The 24,437-nt window shown below is 30.9% G+C and overlaps 1 protein-coding gene across 1 annotated transcript; it reads left to right on the top strand.

Annotated features, from left to right (window-relative positions):
- The first annotated feature begins 8,801 nt into the window (after positions 1 to 8,801).
- LOC126774214 (uncharacterized) lies at positions 8,802 to 23,426 on the top strand. Its single transcript, XM_050495630.1, has 9 exons — positions 8,802 to 8,843; positions 19,677 to 19,707; positions 19,893 to 20,128; positions 20,802 to 20,938; positions 21,237 to 21,369; positions 22,115 to 22,260; positions 22,518 to 22,726; positions 22,895 to 23,130; positions 23,268 to 23,426. Exons 1-9 carry the CDS (start codon positions 8,802 to 8,804, stop codon positions 23,418 to 23,420), a joined length of 1,323 nt encoding a protein of 440 aa, XP_050351587.1. The 3' UTR covers positions 23,421 to 23,426.
- The last annotated feature ends 1,011 nt before the right edge of the window (positions 23,427 to 24,437 follow it).

Genomic DNA, 24,437 nt, shown 5'->3' with positions numbered 1-24,437 from the left:
CAATTGTGTATCCCTATCCAGGAAGCAAAGAAACATCTACGAAGAAAAAATACTTGAGCTTGGAGACAAAAGTTTTTACTCATATATCCGTCGATGTGCCACCGATAAAGTCACTATTCCACCAGCATTGCGTAATCACCAAGGTGACTTGGTAACAGAACCAAGTGATATTGCCGATGTCTTTGCGGAAGAATTCCAGAAAGCCTACTGTAAGGAGCCAGACACGAACCAATGTACTGATATTACTACAATAAATAAGGTAAAAAATAGCTTATGTGACATAACATTTTCAGTTGATGATGTGGAAAAAACCATCCGAAATCTAAACACCCAATCCTCACCTGGACCTGATCAAATACCGAGTTGTATTCTTAAACCATGTGTCAAAACGATAGCTCCAGCTTTGACTATTCTTATGAATACATCTTTTCAGAGTGAATATCTTCCACAAGACTGGAAACACGCAATAGTAACACCTATATACAAAAAAGGTGATAAAACTCAACCTGAGAATTTCCGACCCATCAGCCTCACTAGTATTATCATAAAGATCATGGAAAAAATTATTAGCAATCAACTGATGCAGTTCTTAAGCCGTGAATGTATTATATCACCTAGACAGCATGGATTTGTGCAGAAAAGATCAACCATAACCAATCTTCTTTCATGTGTTCACCCATGGACAAAAGACCTTGATAAAAATATACCGGTTGACGTTGTTTACCTGGACTTCGAACGTGCCTTTGACAGAGTTCCCCACAAACGGCTTCTAAAGAAACTGGAACATATTGGTGTGAGGGGTGCGCTACTAAATTGGATAGAAAACTATCTTTCAGATAGAACATTCCAAGTACGGGTTGGTAACTCCTTATCACAACGGAAACAAGTGCTTAGCGGCGTCCCCCAGGGATCAGTACTCTCTGCCTATCTATTTGGCATTTACATAACAGACTTGGTAGAACTTATAAAATCTCAAGCAGCATTCTTTGCTGACGATGGAAAATTCTTTACTAACCCTCTAATAAGCTCAGGGCAACTACAAGATGACCTTAACAGAATCCAGGAGTGGACCAAGGATTGGATCATTAGTCTCAACACATCCAAATGCAGTGTTCTTCATCTTGGCCGAACTAACCCTAAAATGGTGTACAGTTTGAAGGAGAAGATCATTGAATCTGTTAATGTCCAGAGAGACCTTGGTGTACTTATAACATCTGATTTGAAGTGGGAAAAGCACATAATTACAATAGTTAAGAAAGCAAACTCATTTATTTATGTAATTAGGAGGTCCTTTCAAATGATGACAATTAGAGTATTTCTAAAAATTTATAAAACGTACATAAGACCATTATTGGAATATGCCTTTCAAATTTGGAATCCCTACTACCAAAAAGACATAAATTTACTGGAAAATGTACAAAGAAAAGCTACCAAGATACCACATGTTCTACGCCGTAAATCATACCAAGAGAGACTCCATGCTTTACAACTTACAACCCTTGAAGAAAGACGCCTACGCGGTGACCTAATCGAAACATACAAAATCCTTAACCACCACTATGACTTACCAGATATACAGAATATCTACAACCCTAAAAACAACGATAGAACATATAGAGGGCACCAAACAAAGTTAAACAGAACTCCTGCCTGTAAACAAGCTGCACATAACTTCCTAAGTAACAGAGTGGTTTCTAATTGGAACAAGTTACCCGAAGAAATTGTTTTGGCCACTTCAGTTAATGCTTTCAAAAACCGACTTGATACCTGGTTAAAGTCACAGAAGCTGTCACTTCTGCAAAAATGATTTTTCAACACAATTTACATAGACATATCAGCTTATCAGCTGCTCGTCTATAAACAAATAATAATAATAATAAAATATCAAACACAGTAGCGTATTAGTATCAACAGCAGTTGAAGACGCAGAATTTAAATAATAACTTAGTTTATTCGCACCTCATCGTTACCGTTTTGATCTTTTTTTTTTCATTAGAAGTACTTTTAAAGTGATAATAATTGTTCAGCTATAAGATTTTTTTTTATTTTATCCTCGGTCACTAATCTTATCTAATATTATAAAGCTAAAGAGTTTGTTTGGTTGAACGCGCTAACCTCAAAAAATACCGATTCAAATTGAAAATTATGTTAGTGTTCCCCTTTATCAAAGGCTATTATTATATTTAACATCAAGCTACAACCAATAGGAGCTAAGCATCAATAAAAAATATTGCAGAAACTGGGAAAATATATTCTTTTCGAGAGCTTCCGTTGCGTGCGCTGCCTAAACGGTTAAAGTTAAGCAACAATCACGTATGCCGGAATTGTTTTTTTTAAAAGATAAAAAACAGCATCCACGATATCATATGTGTATCATTTAAGGATGACTTACTATAACCTTTTTTTATGGTAATTAAATTAGTTCTGAAATAATCCATTATTTGCGTAGTTTTTCTTCTCATTGTTTTGTTAAATTTATAATTACTCGTTTTTTTAATAGTTAGTTAATCATTAGTACTTATTTTTTACATACAGATTTACCTTTCAGTTATAAAAGGATACAATTTCTTATGAAGGTATCGTTTGCAGTCATAATAAATAAAGCACAGAGACGGACATTAAAATATATCGGAATAGATTTAATGGAATTCAGTTTTTCTCATGGCCATTTGTATGTCGCCTATCTAGATGTATATGCGGCGAAAACCAATAAATACTAATATCCCAATAAAAATGAAACTAAAAATGTTGTTATTACTGAAAGTCGATAAGTCTGCTTTTAGTGATTTCTTTAAATTATACACGGGTGGAACCGCGGCACAGCTCGTTACCAATAAAACACTTAACTGAGTGATTAAAAATAGCCTGATCCTATATGTTAGCATTATACTTTATTTATATTAATTAATAAAAAAATATTTTCTTTATACTTAATCTAAAGTATAATTTACTTAAAAATAGTTTTGATTTTTTGTCCATAAACAAAAATATATAAATATTATGAATAAATAATACAGTATTATTGCATTTGCATTATTATTAAAACAAAATATTTGTGTGGTTTAGGAAATTAAATGAGTTTAACTAAGAGGCGTAGATGAAGTTATGTGAAATGTTATATGCAAAGTAAATGAAGACATCTGCAAAATTTTAGTCTAAAAATGTTAAATACTGTTTTTATGTCGCTTAGATTTCTTTAAATATCCTTAAAAATATTTCTGGATGTTGTTACCTTAATTTATTAAATATTTTAATTAGAACTCTATTTTGATTACAACGAATAAACGGATATCAGGCAGATGTCTTCTTTTACGTTGAGGCTTTTACAAAGTACAATAATATATCTACATTATTTCAGAAAAACAACGAAATAGCGATAAAACTTATTATACAATAAATAAAAAATGTTATTTTAAATCATCATGGAAATTTTTAAGTTAATTGATACATAGATGCCGAAATGGTAACTATTTTTTACTTAATGTGCTCTCCTGTAAAATTGCTATTATGTACTTTGCTGCCATCGATTTATTCCATAAAAATGCTATAAAATAACTATTCATTTGAATTGGCTGAAACTTTAGCTACCTATAAATGATAGTCTGTAAAATGATGATGATTGAAAGTTTATAGAAACAAAATAAAGTTAAAAAATGGACAAATTCAGAGATTTACTATTTTCCAATGTAAGTTGAGCTCAGGTCTATATGATTAATCAAATTAAATAGGGTTCAGCTTAAGCTGGTACATTTCGGTTAACGCGTCCACGCGTTAGATATATGTCTGTCTGTCTTTTAAGTTTGACTCACTATAACGTTTTGTATCGTAATCAAATTTGTTTTAAAATAATTCATTTTTTTCAAAGTATTTATTTAAAAATGGCATTAATTTTTATAAAAGATATCGAGATAAGATTATAGACAGTTTTTAGTACTTTTTATAGTTTTGACATATTCCAACAGGTAGTTAAGTAAGTTGTTTGAAATTACTCATACATACATAAGTATTTGTTTTCGGTTTTTAAATAACTTTGTAAGTTAAACTTTATAGGTTATGTAGGTATTTCGTTACGTCGCCGCATATCTTTTTTTCGCATGGTTTTCTAAATTTTACTTACTTACTTTGTAAATTTATTTAATAATAAGTTATTACTTGAAAAAAAAAACAGATTTACGTTTTAGTTTTAAAAGAACACAATTTCCTGTGAAGGTATCATTTACAGTCACAATAAATAAAGCACAGGGAAAGACATTCAAGTATGTCGGAATGGATTTAAGGGAGTGATGTTTTTCTCATGGCCAATTGTATGTTGCCCCATGTAGATCCGGGTGCGGCTAAAACGTATAAATACGAATATCCTACGAAAATAAAACTAAAAATGTTGTATATTCTAAAATATTATAACTCTGCTTTTAGTAATTTATTTAAGGTAAACGCGGGTGAAACTTTCAAACAAGCTGTGCACGCAGTTTGTTTGAAATACGTATGTAACGAAACTAGAAGCTTACGGCTTTATTTATGAATGTTGTTTCAGCATTGATTAGATAAATAACGCTGTTTTTTTTTCTTTTAAATGTCAAATACATGTCAAAAAGCAAAACTTAAACTAAACATTTGCTTAACGACATTTATAAGTAAGGTTGTTAGTGTTGAAATATTACACTACAGTGTCAGAAAGAGATAATTATTTAATTAAACGCCTGATAAATAAGGTTTATAAGTACCTAAGGCCGAATGTCTCTACGTTTTTCCTTTAATTAAAGATGAATACTCAACTCGATATTAATACGACGAGCGATCGGAATAAGTAACTCATATGAGTGATGCATGTGCCGTATCGAAGAATGATTTTATATAGACGATTGTGTAACGGGCTCTCGACATTACTGTTTGTATCGATTTCGGTGGCCACGTCCAGTCGCGTCACGACAGCACGCGGAAGATTTTATATCATCAATCATAGGATTCGATTCGCGCGCCGTCGTAATGGCGACAAAAACCCGTCGACGGCACGCGCTAGTCGAACGTTTCCCTAATGCTTTCAATGTTGCTCGTAAGCGAAGAATGCTCAATAAATTGATCATTTTCTCTATTCCGGTATGCTATGACAAGCGGTATTGTGCATATCGTTTAATGGAAACTTGAACTAAAGATTACATTTTTTAATAAAACACAGCGAGCGAATTTTTAGCAATGCTGTTGAGTTCAACTCTGGTCAGCTTCCAGTGAGTGATTATGTGCTTAATTTGTGTTTAATAATTATTGGCGGTGAAGAAAAACATAGCAATGTTACCGCCGTTTATATTCATGTACTGGAGAACAGTGGAATAGGCTCCGAAGCTTCGTAAATGGAACAGATGACGCCCAGCAAATGCATTTGTTGTTGTATGTGAGTACAACAGTCATACATTGGTTCGATTGGATGTTTTTCAGCAACAAGTCGTTTTATGTGATAGAATTGTTTTATTAAGTCTGCAATCTGTAAGCATATCTAAAGCTTAAAAATAATAAATATTATTAGTACGTATGTATTAGTACCTAAAATAAAAGTTTGTAAGGTAATGTTATTTTTTGCATATGTTGTTCTTAATCAATATTATATAGATATATAATTTATTAAATAAATGAATGTAAAATAGGCTGATAATTACGGATTATGTGGTTTTTTATGTGAGTTATCCAAGAAAAATATTTGGTCGGAAAAAAAAGTATTTATATATTTGGTATATAATAAAAATCATTCTGTCAATACCAGTAATCAGTCAATAACAGTATATATTAGAAGTATTTAACTGGTGGTAGAGCTTTGTGCAAACTCGTCTGGGTAGGTAGCACCCACTCATCAGATATTCTACCGCAAAACAGCAGTACTTGGTATTGTTCTGTTCCGGTTTGAAGGGTGAGTGAGCCAGTATAATTACAGGCACAAGGGAAATAACATCTCCCCAAGGTTGGTGGCGCATTGTTAACAAATGTAAGCGATGGTTAACATTTCTTACAATGCCAATGCTATGGGCGTTGGTGACCTCTTACCATCAGCTCGTCATATGCTCGTCCGCCTTCCTATTTTATAAAAAAAAAACCAATCGTATTTACCAACCAATTTATTTCAAATCGCAAAAGCAATTGACGCAAACAAGTCCTTCTTCTAATTTCTGTCGCAACGGGCTTTTTTTTAACTGAGACAATTCAATAGCGAAGTAGTCATCACAGTGGACAAACGAGTGCATTCTCTCTTTCATCGCTCATAATCCGATACAAACGTTAAGAGTTTAGCCGCAGGAGCAGCAGGTTATACTTGCTTTCCATGTCGCGGGAATTAAGCACTGTATATAAAATTTGAAACCTTGATCTGCTACTAAGAATCGACCGAAAAATTCAATTACTTTGTTTTATGTTCCTAAACTTTTCTTTATAATAATAGTATTATAAAAGCTATTTGTATCAATCACATTATGGAGCAGCGTGGTGGAATAAGCTCCAAACCTTCTCCTCAAAAAGGAGAGGAGGCCTTAGCCCAGCAGTGGGACATTAACAGGCTGTTACTGTACTGTACTGTACATTACGTTCGTTAAATATTTTTTGTCATAGTTAAAAACATTTTGCTCGATTCAAGATCAATTGTGCGGCCCGTAAATGGTATTTGATATAGAAAGTTGTATTTTATATCGAATCTAATGTGTTTTTGTTTCCAGTTTCTGTAGTACCTACAACGAAACCTAGTTTGCGGTGAAAGCTCTAACGTCGAATATTTCTAGTAAGTAGGTAGTGATCCTTAAACATCGATAGTTTACCCATTGATCGATAATATAAATAACTAACTAGTTGTAGGTGTAAATAAATTTAATAAAATGTGTAAGATTATATGTGCGCGTACATGCATCTACTGACAACATTTGTGCCATTTAAAAAAAAATATAGGTACATATATTCTACTTATAAAAAGACACGTTCTTCTTCATAATTCAAATTATTTATTGCACTTGATAATCATAATTATGTCTTAAATAATAAAAGCTATTTATATTATATTCTTGTTTCATTACATTGTTTCTTAATACTTAATGTGCATATGTTGTGTCTTAATTGTAATGTGCATGATTGATTTCTTAGAACGTTTATGATTATTTTCTATTCTTGTAAAAGTCATATAATTAATTAAATCTAATAAAAAGGTGTCTATGTGTTTGAAACGCTTATATTATACACAACGCATATATATATACATCTGTCTAAATATATATTGATCATGTTTGAGTAACTATTGAGATTCTTACTGTTTTTCTAGATATAATCGATATTCCATGGTAGTTTTACATTTAATTGACCTTGCAAAATAACAAGACAAAAATGTGTGTAATTTTATATTTTACTTCCTACTCTATGAGAGCCAGCAGACCAAGTCAAAATAATTATAAACTCTTGCATAAGCTTTTACAGAGCCTTAATAGTTTGTAAAGTAAAGAAAGGGCGTGACAGAAGCGGTCACCGCCATGGATCGCCGCTCTCAGCTACCGACCACTTGAGAAAAAAGACTTAACATCTTGATTACCACTCATTAAATAAAGCTGTTACTGACCTGAATAGCTAAAATGTTTTTTTACTGCTGAAAATGCGTTTCATTTCCTTTTATTATAAAACGTTTATTCTCCTAGTAACTCATATAGAAATATTTCGCACAGGGCTTTGCCCGCGTCTGAAAAGTAGCTTGCTTGCATCTTAATAGCTATTTTTTTATATATCCAATATAAAAAATAGGCTACGTCCTTGAGTTCAAACTTGCTTTAGACCAAATTTAATCGAAATAGATCCATTGGTTTAGCCGTGAAAGCGTAACAGACCGATAGACAGAGCTAATTTTAAAATAGAATAGATGTCGCAAATATGTAAAATGTTGTTTGTTTGAATTGAATAAAGCTGAACAATCATTTATGCTGTAAAGTACTTGTACTGGCAATAATGATGTTAGCAACATAGATGTATTACTTTTATAAATTCGACTGAACAAGCTTAAACATGAAAAAAACTTACAAATAAAATGTGGATACCTCTCGAAATATATGTACCTACCTAGTATATAGGTTAATAAATCAAAAGCTTATCTGAGTTCATCTCTAGGAATGATTGACTTTCTATAGAGATTATAATTACAAATCAAATCGATAGTCTCCGTGAGTTCAGACAAATAGCATATTTAGTTATCTTATCGAGTGATCAGCGGCCAGCGATGGGCAGATTGCGCGCCGAACATAGCTTCCGCGACCCGTGGCCACTGTCACTCAATCAGCGATGGCGCGATTTCTCCACGCAAATGCCATGCTAACGAATTAGCGGTTAACTACAAACCCTAATTCCTTATAATCCGAGCCCAATCAGCTATGTAGACCACTAGATTGTCGAATTTCAAGATTGTGTCGTGAGAACAGTAGAGTACGGGACAGGTGGCGGCGCCCTCCCCGGGCTCGACGAAGGCTAACTGTTTGTCGAGCGAGCCGGGCGTAAGACGGCACAGTCCCGTGTCGAGACGTCGCAGGCGCACCACGCAACCTGCAGCCGCAGCACAAATATCTTTACAGTCGTCAGCTGCGCGGGAAAGCTTTAAACGATTGCGTGTTATTCTTCTTAGTCGCATCAAATACAAACTGTGCCAGTGATTTATTTTAAATCAAGTGATTTTTTCGTAGTAGTCCTAAATATCTAAGTTAGTTGAGGTTGTTTTTTTTTGTGGTAGCATTAGGAAGGTAATCGGGGCAGAGAGCATTAACGGTTGGTTCCGCGCTCGAGTGTGGCAGACCGCAAGCATGACGAGCGCCAGCAACTGCGCTCTTGTGCTGCTCCTCCTGGTATGTTTTGTTGATAACTGCATTTTTATGTGTTCACTTTAAATACCGAAAATGTGAATATAAATTTTAAAATTGATTTATTTTTTAACGAGATAATCTTTCTAGAATTCTAAGCGTTCTGGACATCCTAATTCCGTGTAAAGATGTAGAGTTATTTAACTTTATTTTATTGTACTATATTGCTTTATTGTATTATATTCTGCAAATGTTCCTAATAACATATATAGATTATAATATGTTTCAAGATGTTTTTAATTAAAAACTCGATAAGCTTTGAACTTGAGTGCTCAAGTAATAATCATTTATCCTAGGTATCATAGAAAGAGATAAAATAAATCTTCTCGCTCTAATTACACTTAATTTTATATGAAAAGGTTTGATCGAGCATTGTTAAGACGTGATCGAAACCGTTCACAATATTAAATTTCACGCTTCGCAGATTTGCGTTAAGCGCACAAAAAGCTCTCCGAGAAGATAATTTGAAAATGTAAATCAAAATAATGACCATGAAAATGTTAGGACCAAAAATTTAAATCACCATTCTTTCAAATATGTTAAACTTAACATGAGATAAGCCGATACAATATCGTATTAATATTACTTAATCTATTTATTACCTTATTTTGTTCTATAATAAAAAAATATGCAAATAATACATTAAAGTTTTAGGTACATATATAGCATTAAATTTAAAGATATATATTTTGCCTAGTATATGTTTTTTTCTTATTTCCATAACTAACCTGACGGTAATGATGCGCATTTACTGATGCATGGATCTATGGAGCACGTGCGATGCGTTGCACTTGATTCATTTTATCTATACAGACTAGAAGTTCGTTAGAAGATGCATCTGTGCACATTAAACGTGCCTAATAAAACTGTGATTGTTTAAATGTTATATACATTCAAAATCAAAACTCACTCCTTGTCTGTCTCAATGGTATTATTTTGTAAAACCTTACAATAATTAATTATTATTATAATATAAATATAATATGATCTTTTATGTTAATCAATTTATTTCTCAAAAAATTATAAAAATGACAGAATAGACAGTTTATTTTTTTGTTTTGAAAATCTTACGTATCTTATTATATTATATTACAGTTACAGTTATATTTAACTCATGAGTCTCATAACAGAGCCCTGTGTATTAAGTATGTTCTTAATATCAAAAGTACCCAAGTTAAGTCATACTTAATACCAAGCGCCTGTTTTTTGACCGTCGATTATTAAAATTAAAATCTCAGAATATTATAAGCATTTTAGTACTACTTAAATGTAGCAATTCCATTTAAACTCTATTCTTTATATTCAAATGAGTAGATAACTAAAGCGTCAATGATCCATCAGCTTACAGCGTGCGCGATGAAGCGTCATTCTATATAAGTACCTACATAGAAATATATATAGTACCATTATCTCAAAATCCGTTATTTTTGCTTTTATAATAGAGCCGTCCCGATGTCAATGAAAATTAAGATATCCCGAGTTATTTTCAAAAGATTTAAACAAACATTTTAATATCAGGATTGAGCTGAGCGAATAATAATAAATTTCCATCCTAAGTGCAGAAAACGCTTAAAATGAATATTTTATTTATTTTGATAACGAGAAATACGGTGCGGTAAATGAATTGAAGTGGTGTTATCGTTAATTTTTTCCATTTTTATGACATAAGCAAAAATTGTTATTGTGACTTTTTTTTTAAAAGATAGATTTATATCACAAATTGGCTGACATTTTAGAATTATTTTATGATTCATCAATGGTTTTGGCTTAAACAGCCTGGACACCGGCTGATCCGACAATTTTCTTCTCGACTACATTGTCATAATAAACTATAGCTCAAAAAATATAAATAATATACATTTTATTTGTTATATATTATATAGGAAGGCGGACGAGTATATGGGCCACATGATGGTAAGTGGTCACCAACGCCCATAGACATTGGCATTGTAAGAAATGTTAACCATCGCTTACATCGCCAATGCGCCACCAACCTTGGGAACTAAGATGTTGTGTCCCTTGTGCCTGTAATTACACTGGCTCACTCACCCTTCAAACCGGAACACAACAATACCAAGTACTGTTGTTTCGCGGTAAAATATCTGATGAGTTTATTATACTAAAATACTATTACCATATACGTAATTTCTGGAACACTATAAAATACGTATATTTTCTCTTGAAACCAAAATGTACTTCAATAAAATGAATTGACATTTTAAGGTTTTAAAATGGCTTAGGATAATATACAAAAACCGTTATCTTCACTGTAAACTACCAACTCAGATGCGAAAAAGCGGTTAATTTAGTGTAATATAATTTGCATACCAATTCTTCGGCACTTAACCCAGATTCATCGAATATTCAAAATAATATTGTATTGAAACCAGTTCATACATCAAATATTTCACAAGATTATGTAATCATTTCAAGTTTAATATGAAATTATTTTGAAGATTTATTATAAATATTTTTTATCCGCATCTTCGCCCGGTTGGATGTTTCTTTGTGACAAAAAGTTTAAGCTACGCTTTCATAGCGTAGGACGTTATTTTAAAACTCTCGGTAAGTCTATACTGATAATGACTATTTTACTTATTATTATTATTTTACACATATTATTTATACAACGGATATATTTATTTTGTGTCAATTAACAACAATGCTGAATGCCAAATATTTCATGTAGTATTAAAAAAAATACTAAATACTTAATCATATAATTTAAGACATTATTTTTTTAGGATAAATTGATACAACTTTCTAATTGTGTATATACATACCTGTGACTGAAAGCGTCTATTGGAAAATACTTTTAGTTAGACTGAAACACTTTGATTACTTGTGTATTATCTATTGCTTAAATGAATCATAGATAATAACATTTTAAAATGAATGGGTATTCCAATTAAAAAACTGTATATTTACATTCATATAATTTTATGTATATAATTACAAATATTACGGTAAGAGCGTTAGAGTTCATAATAAATTAAATGAAAACAGTTAAATCTATAGGAATGGACTCACATTCTCAAGTTGAAAACTTAAAATTCCTCAAGATCCATTACACCGTGCGATATTAAGTGCGTGAAACTTAGATTATCTTAAAAGCATTTACGGCTGTCTTACTTTATTTATTAGACTTGCAACGCTATGATATTCAAATTTAGAGACAATTTAAATTCATGATTATGAGAATGAATTGAAACGTAAATACTTGTTTATTATGCAGGGTTGGGAGGTAAGTACTTATAAGTAAATTACATATTTTGTGTTCAATGTATTATAATTTATATAATATTACAATTATTAATATAATAAATAAAATACCTGTAATTGCTTTTTACTTTGTACTAATTTTATATACTCATTGACAAAATGTATTTCTTATAATCATATACGTTATTTTAATAATAACGTTAAAACCTAAAAATGTAATAAAAAAAGTAAAATGTCCTGTAATCAGCAAATTGTCACGAATGGATTTTAGTAAATCAACTTCAAAATACTTTCGACCAAATTGAAGCAACATACATCGAATCAATAAATATTTCAACTTTGGTTCATTTCTAAATTGTATTTTTTTTTGTTGTTCAATTAAAATATAATTGTATGAACCTGCTTTACAATAAATTTCAACTAAATGCAACAATGAAATTTTGTTTATTTAAAAATTAATTAATCAATGATAGAAATACATCTAACCTACTGTTAAATATTACATACATACACTCCTATACTAACCCTGTGATATATATCAGTAGTTGTTTCTAAGTGGGCTGTGGGCTTTAAAAACAATAGCTCAGTGAGTGCACGCGCCATAAATTCTAAGGTTTATAGACGATTTACCAGCAACGCTAATTAATATTCAAGACCAACATTGATTACATTAGTATATCTTGTTGAGTTTATGAACTGTTAAAAGCCTAAAAAAGATGTAAAAGCATTTAAGTACCATTCAACCAGGTAAGTTTAATATAAATAAACTTTTTTAATATTCATAAATTTGTTTGAAAAAAGTTTGTAGGATCGGTTTTAAATTAAATTAATTCAATTATTACAATAATTAAGCGTGTGTTAATTTTATTGCTGCCAATTATTAATTAGTAACTTTGTTAAAATGTAGTTCTTTCTGTGTCGGTAATGTAAAATTTGAAGATTTTTTCTCGCTAACAAGTTTTAGCTAAACATATTTTTAATATATTTAAGATGATTAATAATAGTTCATTAGTAACTTAAACATTGTATAATTTGGAGTAATATATAACTATTAAAACTTAATTCAAAGTAATCCTTAATTTATTACCAACTCTTCTTCTTACTCAATTAACTATTCGGACGTAAACTTTCACGTTAAAGCAAACGTTCAGTGGAATAAAACATTAACGAAAACCGTAATTACATTTAAATATCATATTATTTCTATACATATTAAAATATGCTTTTCACTGGTATTAGATATTGCTTACAATATAAGAGGCAATTTATAATCATATTTGTTATAAAAGTTCCACAAAAATTGGATAAAGACTATGACTTATTGTGTTTCTACATGATTTTTTATTTTGCTTAATGTGATAAACAATAATTAATAATTCTTTATAATACTTTATTTAGTATATAATATTAAACTATTTATTTACCATGTTGTTTTATCTAATTAAAAACTACAATGTTTCAATTGCATTTTCAAAGCGAAGCGGCGTAGTAATGCTGTTCAATAGACTCATTTTTAATTATTATTACTAGTAATAATAATAATTATTATTGTTATTATTGTACTATGTAAATAGTACAATATAATAACAAGAGGACATTTTAATAGACCAATTCTTATATAGTAACGTCATGTTATTTTTTTATATAAATGTATATTTTATGTTTCTGTGCAAGAAATGTTTACAAAATTCAATTCCAGCTACGCCGTTTGATGACGCCAAATCGTCTGAGAAAGCGATAAGACATCGTGAGACAGTTAAACAAAGCCGAGGAAGTAAATGTAACTTAATTATTGTGCTTAATTGTACTTAATTGAGACATTTTGTCGTGCGCTAAGATCGTATCAGAGCTGTGATATCTGAAAACGCTACGCTATTCACGTGAATGCTTAGTATTTTAAGCATTGTTTGGTTGTATTCTAATATGTAAGTACAGTAAGTCAAAGTCAAGAGTACTTTTACATCGTCATTTTACAATATCAATATAAAGCTACCGCCGGTGCGGAATGTGGACTCTACCGAGAAACACTGGAAAAAATTCAGTAGTTACTCTTTTCCACTTTTTCAAAATCATCGATATCATGTATAAACATGATATTGTGACGCTACCGTAATTATCCCAACTTCAACGAAAACATCTTAAAGGAAGATCACAAATAGTCCGTAGTCATTTTAGAACAGTGAATTGCGTTTTTGTAGACTCCATATGCGTTACATCAAAATAGTATACCAGTCATTCAAATTGATTTATTCAATAATATAATTAGTATTACGCGTAGTTGTTGGTAGTTAAAGTAAAAACGGTAAAGAAAATACCCAGACGACAAAAGCGGTGAAAGGAATTCACCGTTTTTTTTTAATTATATTTATTCGATAGAAATAATATAATTTTTTATTTAACAGTTTCTGGACTTTTCCCGGGATTGATATAAAACAGTATTCATTACCCTACAAAAGAATAAGGTACTGACTATATATATAGTCGAATAACTTATCATACCTAATAAGTTTTTTTATTATATATATATATATATACAACATAAATAATATCTTGGGACATTATTCACACAAGGCCATCTGATCCTAAACTAAACAGAGCTCGTACTATAAGCATAGAGAAACAGAAAGTTATAAAAGATTGCGATCTAAAGTTTAAAGTTTAAAGTTCAGCAAATATTTAAAAAAAAAAGTATATGATTACTTTTAATCAATTCTTATTTAAGCTTTTAAGCGATGTCGATGATGTTATTAAACGGCCAAATATTTATTCGAGTAAAAATGTACTCGTATACATAATAACGTGTGTATTTTTTTCTAAATTTGATGTTTCTCATAGTTTTTTTTTCTAAAGCTTATTGCTTGTCTAATTTAAATTTAATGTCGAAAATGACTAATTTGTACAAAGTAACACTTCTTTAAAGATTCCAAGCAGCTCGTGCCAACAAACAGTATGTAATTAGACATTACTTAAAGAGATATTTTATTACACCAACAGTTAAACATTTTTAACTGTGAAGTAGAAAGTGCATACATTAAAATTCATATTTTTATACGATTAGATATAGTAAATATTAATTTAATTAATTAATTTAATGGGTAGTAGTAGCGTAGAAGTTATACTGCGCGAACGCCATTTTATCGTCAGTTGAAGGGTTCTGAGGCCAGAGTTGCCAACTGCAGATAATATAAAAATGTATGAAACATTATTTTTTCACAATATAACAGCTTTCCTTCAAAATGTAATGATTTGAATCCAGGATTTTGATCCATCGACACTGAATCTCGGTTTTTTAACACAAAACCATAAAAAAACCATGAGAAAATTTGAAAACTAGTCAGTTATTAATAGTATCTATGTGGGATACTTTTAAAAGAAAAATTAAATAAGATTTTCGAGTTGTTTCGGTCATTACCCAAACTAAATACGAATTTGATAATAAATCGAATCGATTTTGTTTGGTGGGTTTAAATTAAGTTATGGTTGACTTTAACCGTAATACTGAAACTGTACCATACCGCACTTGAAGCGTAACGAGCAAGTATGGCCTAATAATAGTGCGGAAAATGGTGGCTTATGTTATGTATTATATAGTTAATTACAAATACATAATGTACTTAATTTCAATTGAAAAAGTTTAAAATTAGTAATTTAAGTAATAAATATTAACATAAAATGTAGTAAATATATTTCCAGAAATCGCTTAATTGTTAGATATAGGTACATATTATTTATATTTATTTCATTTTTTTAATTATTTTAATTACTTTTACTATCAGATATTTCATTTCTATAAATTAATTGCGTTATTTACTTAATAATATTTATATTCCGTTTATTTGTAATATTTATAATTTAAGGTTTAAATGTTTACTGGTAAAGAACATCCGTCCGCAGTCCGTTTCAACTACACAATTTTGTTTCATAAAGATTATTTAATAAATGCAATTAAATAATGATCCACTTCCGTAAAAACATTTATAATATCATTGTTTACTATATATTATAAAAAGAGAAAGGGGACGTACTGATTATATTATAATAAAACGTCATATTATACGGATAAAATATAGGTAGATGTTTACAATTACAATACAATACAATTACAATGTTTCGGTCGGAATTGCTAATAAAAATACTATAAAACCACTGCAGGGTCGCTGAACGAAACAATATGTAGAAAATCAATTAATAATACCTCGTCTTGAACTCTTCACGCTCAATAATCAGAGCGGAACAGTTTTAGGAAAAAACCGTTTACTAGTCTGGCTGTTAATTTGCATACAAGCATTTAGTGATTGCGATCGATATTGTTACGTTTTTTAAACAGCGGAAAGCTATTAGCTGAAGTTTAACTGTAAAATGTCTTAGTAGGAAAGGATCACAAAGGTTTAATTAACTCTTTCTTATTCGAATGAGATTTATAACAGCGGGATGTATTTATTAAATTGTTTAAAAATGTCAATGTTGATAATTGCCATCGTTCTGTCTTTTCTATTTCATATTACTAATGATATAGTATTGTGACAAAGATGAATTATGTTTATACATGTGAAACTCATGTTATGAAATAAACGTGGTTAAATAACAATTTTATAGACACGAAAGACACATACCTACAATAGCAGTAGGACCTTGTGCAAGCTATTCGTCTTAATATAATATACCACTCAGTTATCATTTAGTTTGCTACTAATTGATAATTTGATGATAGTTTTATACCTTATCGACAAGGAAAACTGATTTGGTGTGTCTGACTACAACATCATAGTTCCCATAAATGTATTTGCATTGATGGCGTAAGAAATATCTCTTACCATCAGATAGACAATTTGTTTATGTGCCTTCCTTATAAATAAAATCGTATATATAAATGTGTTCATACACATATCTATAATTCGCGGCTTGTACTTAGTGGTAATCACAATCTTCTTAGAAACAATGAACGGTGTTTTCGTATCTAATATCCATGAAAATAAGCCATGCGAAACGCATTTTTGTTATTTATTATAAACGTACAGTTAATACGTTCAATGTTTTTAAAATAATTAAGTATTAATATAAAAACAAACATTTAATGTTGAATCATTCTGATATTAATCTAATCTCAATTCATAAGTATAGTGTTAACGGAAGATGATGATAAATGAACGCATAAAACAAATTACAGTTTTATCCTATAAGAAATAATCATTCCTAATTATTAAAAAGTACAAAACGAAATAATATAGATACCTACTTGTTTTTTATTTTGTTAACATATTTAAATTTAAGAGATATTTTAAAATGTTTAACAATTCATCAGTAGGTACATAAAAAATATATACAGTAACACCCTGTAAATGTCCCACTGCTGGGCTAAGGCCTCCTCTCCCTTTTGAGGAGAAGGTTGTGGAGCTTATTCCACCACACTGCTCCAATGCGGGTTGGTAGAATACACATGTGGCAGAATTTCAATGAAATTAGACACATGCAGGTTTCCTCACGATGTTTTCCTTCACCGTTAAGCACGAGATGAATTATAATCACAAATATATAGTATATTTTTATTGCTTTAGCTTTTGAAATATCATTTTTATAAGATAAATTAATGTAATTCGAGTTTAAGGAAAACTGATTAAAACGACATAGTTAACTAAGTGTAATTTCTAAGTCGAGTCTATTTCGATTATGTACCTTTCATAATAAAAAGCTTGTTATTTATTGATGTTACGGTCGTCGGTCAACACGTAATTACTAATATTAAATTTTGCGGTTTCCATCGATCACGATTTATATAAACTTTAAATGGACATTATTATTTTAATGCTCGAATTTAAGATAAAACAAATTACATTAAATTAACATTACGAAAACCACAATGGAAAGTTGACTTGTTCGTATGATTGACCACATACTTTAACTAATATTTTATGCACGCGAAATATGATCATAATAAACAAAACAAACATCAAATGCAAGTGTCTTAATATCTACCTATCTGTATATGATAAATAAACAGGAACGCATGCAGAACATATGTGTTCGCTTTACATTTGGATTTCATAAATATGATCATGTATCCGACCTATCCAAGCATCCTAAAACGTTTAAAAGTGCTTACCAATACGGTATTGTGTAAAAATATGCATGTCGTTTCAAACACCGACTTACCTTTTTTTTATCTTTTATTTTTAAGGGGTCTTTATAGGCAGCCTATATGTCGGCCCTAAAAATAGGCTCAAAAACTAATACTAATTCAGTTTAAGAGAATCACTGACAAATTCATATTCTTTAATTGCCGAAATAGTCGAAGGTTTACTAAGAATAGAATTAAAAACACGAATATTCATAAAATTTTAAATTTAATTCATATTTTAGTGTTTCTTTCAAATTGTGGTTACGAACATATGCCAATAACAAGTGTGAAACATAATCTCATACACCACATACTTGAAAACAGGGAGTGTCACTTTTCCTCATTAGATGTTTAAACTTACCTAGTGGCATGTGTCCGGATCTAAGTCTAAATGCTATAACTAACTTACTTCTATTAATGTTACTAGTTACAAACCAGGGTATCCGAGGAGGCTCGAATTCCATCGTTCTATACCATATCCCCTTATAGCCTTCTCGGCTCTCATACTCCTCTAAATTTGCGCTCTGAAATAATAAATTCCTGATTGCTCAATTTTACAGGAATCTCTTTACCTTTAAAGATGTTAAATTATTGAATTCTCTGTTTCGTAAAATTCAACAAGCTGAATCCATACATATTGATTGATTTATACCGCCTATTGACCGTACATAATCATTACAAATTATATTAGACTACAGCTGATGAATAGCGATATAGCAATACATTCTATTATATTTTATTAAAACGTATTAGGTGATTTCAATTTATTTTTACAAGAAACTGAAAGAAGGATAAATCTACAATAAGGTCACAATTGTTTATTTTATGTACAATGATCGTATTATAAATTACTAATATTATAAAGTGGTAACTTGTTGTTTATTTATCGGCAGAAACAAGAACCAATCCAATAGATACGGTATATTTATATAATAGCATATAAAACGGATTAAGACTATATATGTTTCCATGGTAATTATGTTTTTATATTTAGTTTTTATGTCAACGTAGTCGAAGTGAGAACTGTCAGCCCGGATGCTTTGTCACCTTCTAAAATATGCAAAGCCCTTATTGACATATAGAGAAAATATATCTACATATATTAAAGCACAGTGCTGGCGGGCGAATTGACTGTTTGGCTCAAACTGTTTGTATTATATTTGTTCCTATTTCAATATATAAGAATAAATTTGATAAAAACATAATTTTACGACAATCGTAATATAAACGTTATAAACAATCTTGCTATTTACTTTATATTGTTGTAATTTGTTTAACATTATAATAAAAATGCAGAGATGCTAATTGTTTCCTTATAAAATAAATCGGTACTTTAAAATGACCGATTGTAATAAAGATGACTACTTAACTGGTATCGTAAACTAATTTAAAGTTCAAGATTTAAATGATCACCTTAACAATAAGTGAAACAATGTATTTAACGGTTCCCGCCTCAATCGTTTGAATGCTCATTGTTTCAGGTTCCGGCTGTGCTCTCTCAAGACTACGATGGTGAGTGGTACAATTGAAACCTACTTACACCATTCTTGTTTTTAGCACAACTATTCCTTCTCTTTTAAACATTGTCAGGCACCTTATTCCAATTTTAATATGGAACTTATAATTTGAAATATTCTGTATATATAATATTTAATATAAATATCATTATGTCTTTACATATGACCTCTGTTTTCCAGTAACAGACATACAGTGCACGTTCGCCAGCGGCGGCTCAGGTATCCGAGACTCCGTGTCAGCTCTCCTGAGAAAGCCGGAAGGCTTCCGCGGCGCTCCTCTATTCGCCGACGATCGGACCACTGACCCCATTGCGGATCCCATCTGTCAAATACGTCCAGAGTCTGAAGATCCGACTGGATTGTTATACAGATTAAGGATAAACGATTTCACAAAATGTGGAGTTTTAAAAAGAAATGTACGTATTAATTTACTGTATAATATAATAGTGATTGTCAAAACAATAGATAATGCTTTTTTCATTACACCTTGCGGAAACAATTGAATGATGTGAGTTTTTTATACAAAGATTCGTTTTGTTATCGAGTATTCTTCGTGTAACATTGACATATAATGAATACACCGTTACAATAACAGTATGCAGTGCTTAGTGGGCTATATACAACGAGGCATTGCTCTACTCCGCTGATACACTAATAGTATACTGGCCGAAGACCGGTAACATGAGGGAAACTAAGAGACATGTAAACCTCTATAGTTTAATGATAGAGACAGTAATAAGTAACTTGTCAAACAAAAACATGTACTGACGGTAATACGTATGCAAAAACACAGATTTAGTATAGATGTATTGGTAGACCCGTTCTGTGCGCAAATTGTTATTGAAAGCAACTGTCTTGTTTCTTATCTCAGCAGCGGCCTCTTTTATAATATAAGAGGATAATACCAATTGATTAAACTACCACCACAAAAAATAGTATCAAAATGTTCCTAAACTCTGTATATATACATATTAATTCATAATAAGCACTATATTATATTTTAGAAGAACATGTTCATATCAATAAATTTTTCTAAAGCTTTTTTACATTCGTATTTAGACATATCTCGATACATTCCTTACCTCTTAGGGCTTCGTGCACGTCCGCATCTGGTTCCCGCAGTTCCCGGGCGTGGTCATGCAGTCCGATCAAGAGCTAATTATCATGTGCAAGCCGCCAGAACCCACCATCATCGAAAACAAGGCCGCAGGTTTTGCCGGTAGCTTGTGAGTATTGTATTAGAGACAAAAGTCCTCAGGCCTTACATTTCAGTTTTCAAACAAAAAAGCCTTTGTTAAATATAACTCATATTAACGATAAGAGTAGTTGCTTATATTAATTGGGATGAATAACTTCTATGATTTGTTTATTAAAGTGTTCAATTGTACATTAATGTATAATTGTTGGTTTAAGTGATTTTTTGAAGCAATCCTGACACGCATAATTAAAAAGCGACGACTAGGACTATGGATACCGCTGATTATTTATTTATAATTTTTGTATTTAAATAAGAACCATTTACAGTCCGCATGGTGCTCGAGTCTCAGGAGTGGTCGAAGAAACACCGGGTCGTCTTGAGTACGAAGTAGCTTTGTACAAAGAAGCACCACCATTATCTCGACATTCCAATCACTCCGTAGACATGCCTGTCGACCAGGTAAATACTGTACGTGACATTTGCACCATATCTTAGTTAAAAGATATAAGAGCTATAACCACCGGGGCTTCAGTGAACTAACTATGCTTTTTATAAATATTTACAGTGATTTCCCGTTAATTCGGAACCCGATTGACCGATTCATTTTCACTGGATTATAAAATACATTATTAAAATTCAGTAAACTTTCAAAAGTATTTTGGCAAGGCTTCTCAGTTTGTAAATTGAAAATTACATTACGAAGCATTAAAATCAAAATTTATTCGAAGTAAAGATATATTTATAAAATTCTATCATAAAAAGCTAGAATATGTATCGTTTTATACAATAATTCTTCGAATTTGATTTTTCATTGATCCAGATGGGTCCAGACTCATCAGTCCGGATTAACGGGATTTAACTCTACTTTCAATATTTTATTTTTATTTATTAAAATATAACCAATTGAAACATATAAAATAATTATAAATATTTAATTTTATAATATATCAAGAATTCATCCAAATCAAACCCAAAGATACGGGTAGGTAATTCTAAAAGATGAGTTTTTTTTTAAACATAAATTTAAACTTTAAATACTCCATTTATTTCTCTCCTCATTTGAATTAACTTAAATATTGTGACTTGAAACGCTTACATTTGCTAACATAAGTTGTCTTTTTTTCTAAGGAGTTTTTAACATTTTATGTCTAAAACCAGATGGTTTACAGTACTAAACGTGATAACTACTTTTGAATCGTTTTAGGCTGTTCCAATTGGAACAAAACTTCAGCTTCGTGCACGAATAAACCCTGACTCTGCTTGGCGACACATTAAACTATTAGAAGTAGCTGTCTCGCCTGACCCAGATCGTCCCCATGCGCCAGGTGCTGTTTTGCTGGTCAAAGACGGGTTTGTACCATTTAAAATATATCTATGTTAACAGTTAGCGTCAAATATTTTAATTCAAATTAAAATAACTTTATTTCTCATACTGTATAGGAAATTGCAATTAAATTTTCCTAATTATATCATCATATTATATAATATAAATTATGATTTTTATGCATTATTATTTTGTACAAAGATACATGACAACACGCACACAAGTTTAATGCAAAGATTTCTCACAGATACCTCGTTCTAAAAATAAGTATACATTTTTATAGATGCCGAAACAGAGACTTCGCTTCTATTATCCCGCACCAACCAGCTCGTTACCGGGAGCGTCACAACGAAGTTTTCTTGGACTTTGAAGCTTTCCTTCTAGCCTCTATGAAGGAACGTTCCACACTCTGGATACATTCACAGATTAAAGCATGCATGGATGCTGCAGATTGTCAACCAGACTATTGCCTTGACTTGTATGAGCCTTCAGGTAAGCTCCATTACACACATAGAACACGTTTGATTATTTTAGTAATTATATTTCAATAAGTCTTTAAATAAACAATTATTTGATTATAAACGTATTGTTTAATATATTCGTTAATCTTAACAATCACTTAGACAATGCACAAAGTAATTGCTGATAACACAATTCCAGGCCATGGACGTCGGAAGAGATCGTTACCTGAACCGAGCCACTCTCACAATATAACAAGTTCATCGCTCGTCGCGGACAATGGTTCAACGCCCTTCACGAGATTCAAAGAGAATCTCGAGTATACAGTGGTGATGCCTGGAGAGCTCTTCCATAGAACGTCATTAGAGGCAACTTGCGCGACGTCAATGATGGTCGCAGTGGCGCTCGGTGCTTTATTGTTTATGTCAGCTTTGTTGGTGAGCTAATTAATTTTTTAATATAATAAATCAATTTCTGCTTTTCAACAAGATTATAAATTGATATTTGCCAAACATAATGGATAAGCCGCGCTACAAAACACACAACATTACCTAAACATAAGTTTTTTTTACAGATGTGCTATCTTGCAACTAAACTAAATTCAACGATGCTAAAGAATAGTAATTTTCAAGCACCCCCTGGTAAAGGATTTGAACAGATATTACGGGAGTTGGCACAGCATTCTCATTCTGACACCGGCTACACAGGTCGTCCCACCGTGCAATGATTATAAAGAGAGAAATATGTACAATAAATAATAAAAATAGGTAGATATCCCTGAAAAGACACCAGAAAGTTTTAAGCGCTTGTACTGATCAACAGGACATATTAGCCATGACAATAAGCCCCACGCAGATGTGTTGTGTAGGTAATTTAATATGCATTATAATGCGTTTGTCCTACTCCAACTAGAATGATTTTATATAAACGATAGTCTCAAAATTGGGACTGAAAAAGGTACAATGTAAAAAAATTATTAGATGTTGGTCAAAAAATTCGGTATACTCATATTTTTTAAATCGACAGCATAAAATATTCTTTCTTTTTAACTTCCGCAACATAACTTCGAACAAATCGAAATAAAACTATGTTTTGAGATCACCAAATTAATGTCCTAAGTAGCTACATCTTACAGCTTATATATATGATCGTATATTTCCATTTTTTTGTTTTGCACAAACTCCTCTACAACATTTATATTTGATTGATTTTTTTTAATCATCAAGTAATAGTTTTTTGACTAATTAAAATCATCAAAAGTTTTTTTGTAATTTAAAACAGCATTTAATTAAATTATTATGTTATTTATAATTTAGTATAATTGACACAATTAATTTAATTAACAAATGTTTGTTTGTATTTGATCTTATGACTGAAAAATTAAAAAAGTTATTTAATAAACATTAACTCTAAACTTTTTCAGCCATGACTGTCAGTTGAAATTATTTTAAATATGTAATTTATGCAATTAAGTATAGAAGTAAGACTATGATTTGTAAGTTTAAAGTATTATTTTATAATTGTGAAATTAGATAGACATATTGATAAGATTATTTTTGTGATTGCAATTAAATAAAAAATAATTTAATTTTGTTTTACTAATACGCATTATTGGATCCTATTCAAAATTATGTGTAAATAAATGTTTGCACTAAATATCCATTTATATTTTATATAAGAAAGCAAAGAACCTTTAACGTAGACCGCGTCTGACAGGTTGTCAAATGTCAACTATGACAGTTTA

This window comes from Nymphalis io, chromosome 16, assembly GCF_905147045.1.
Source record: "Nymphalis io chromosome 16, ilAglIoxx1.1, whole genome shotgun sequence".
Taxonomy (NCBI): Eukaryota; Metazoa; Arthropoda; class Insecta; order Lepidoptera; family Nymphalidae; genus Nymphalis; species Nymphalis io.
The sequence above is the reverse complement of the archived record's forward strand: the minus strand, read 5'-3'. Positions and strand labels throughout refer to the sequence as shown.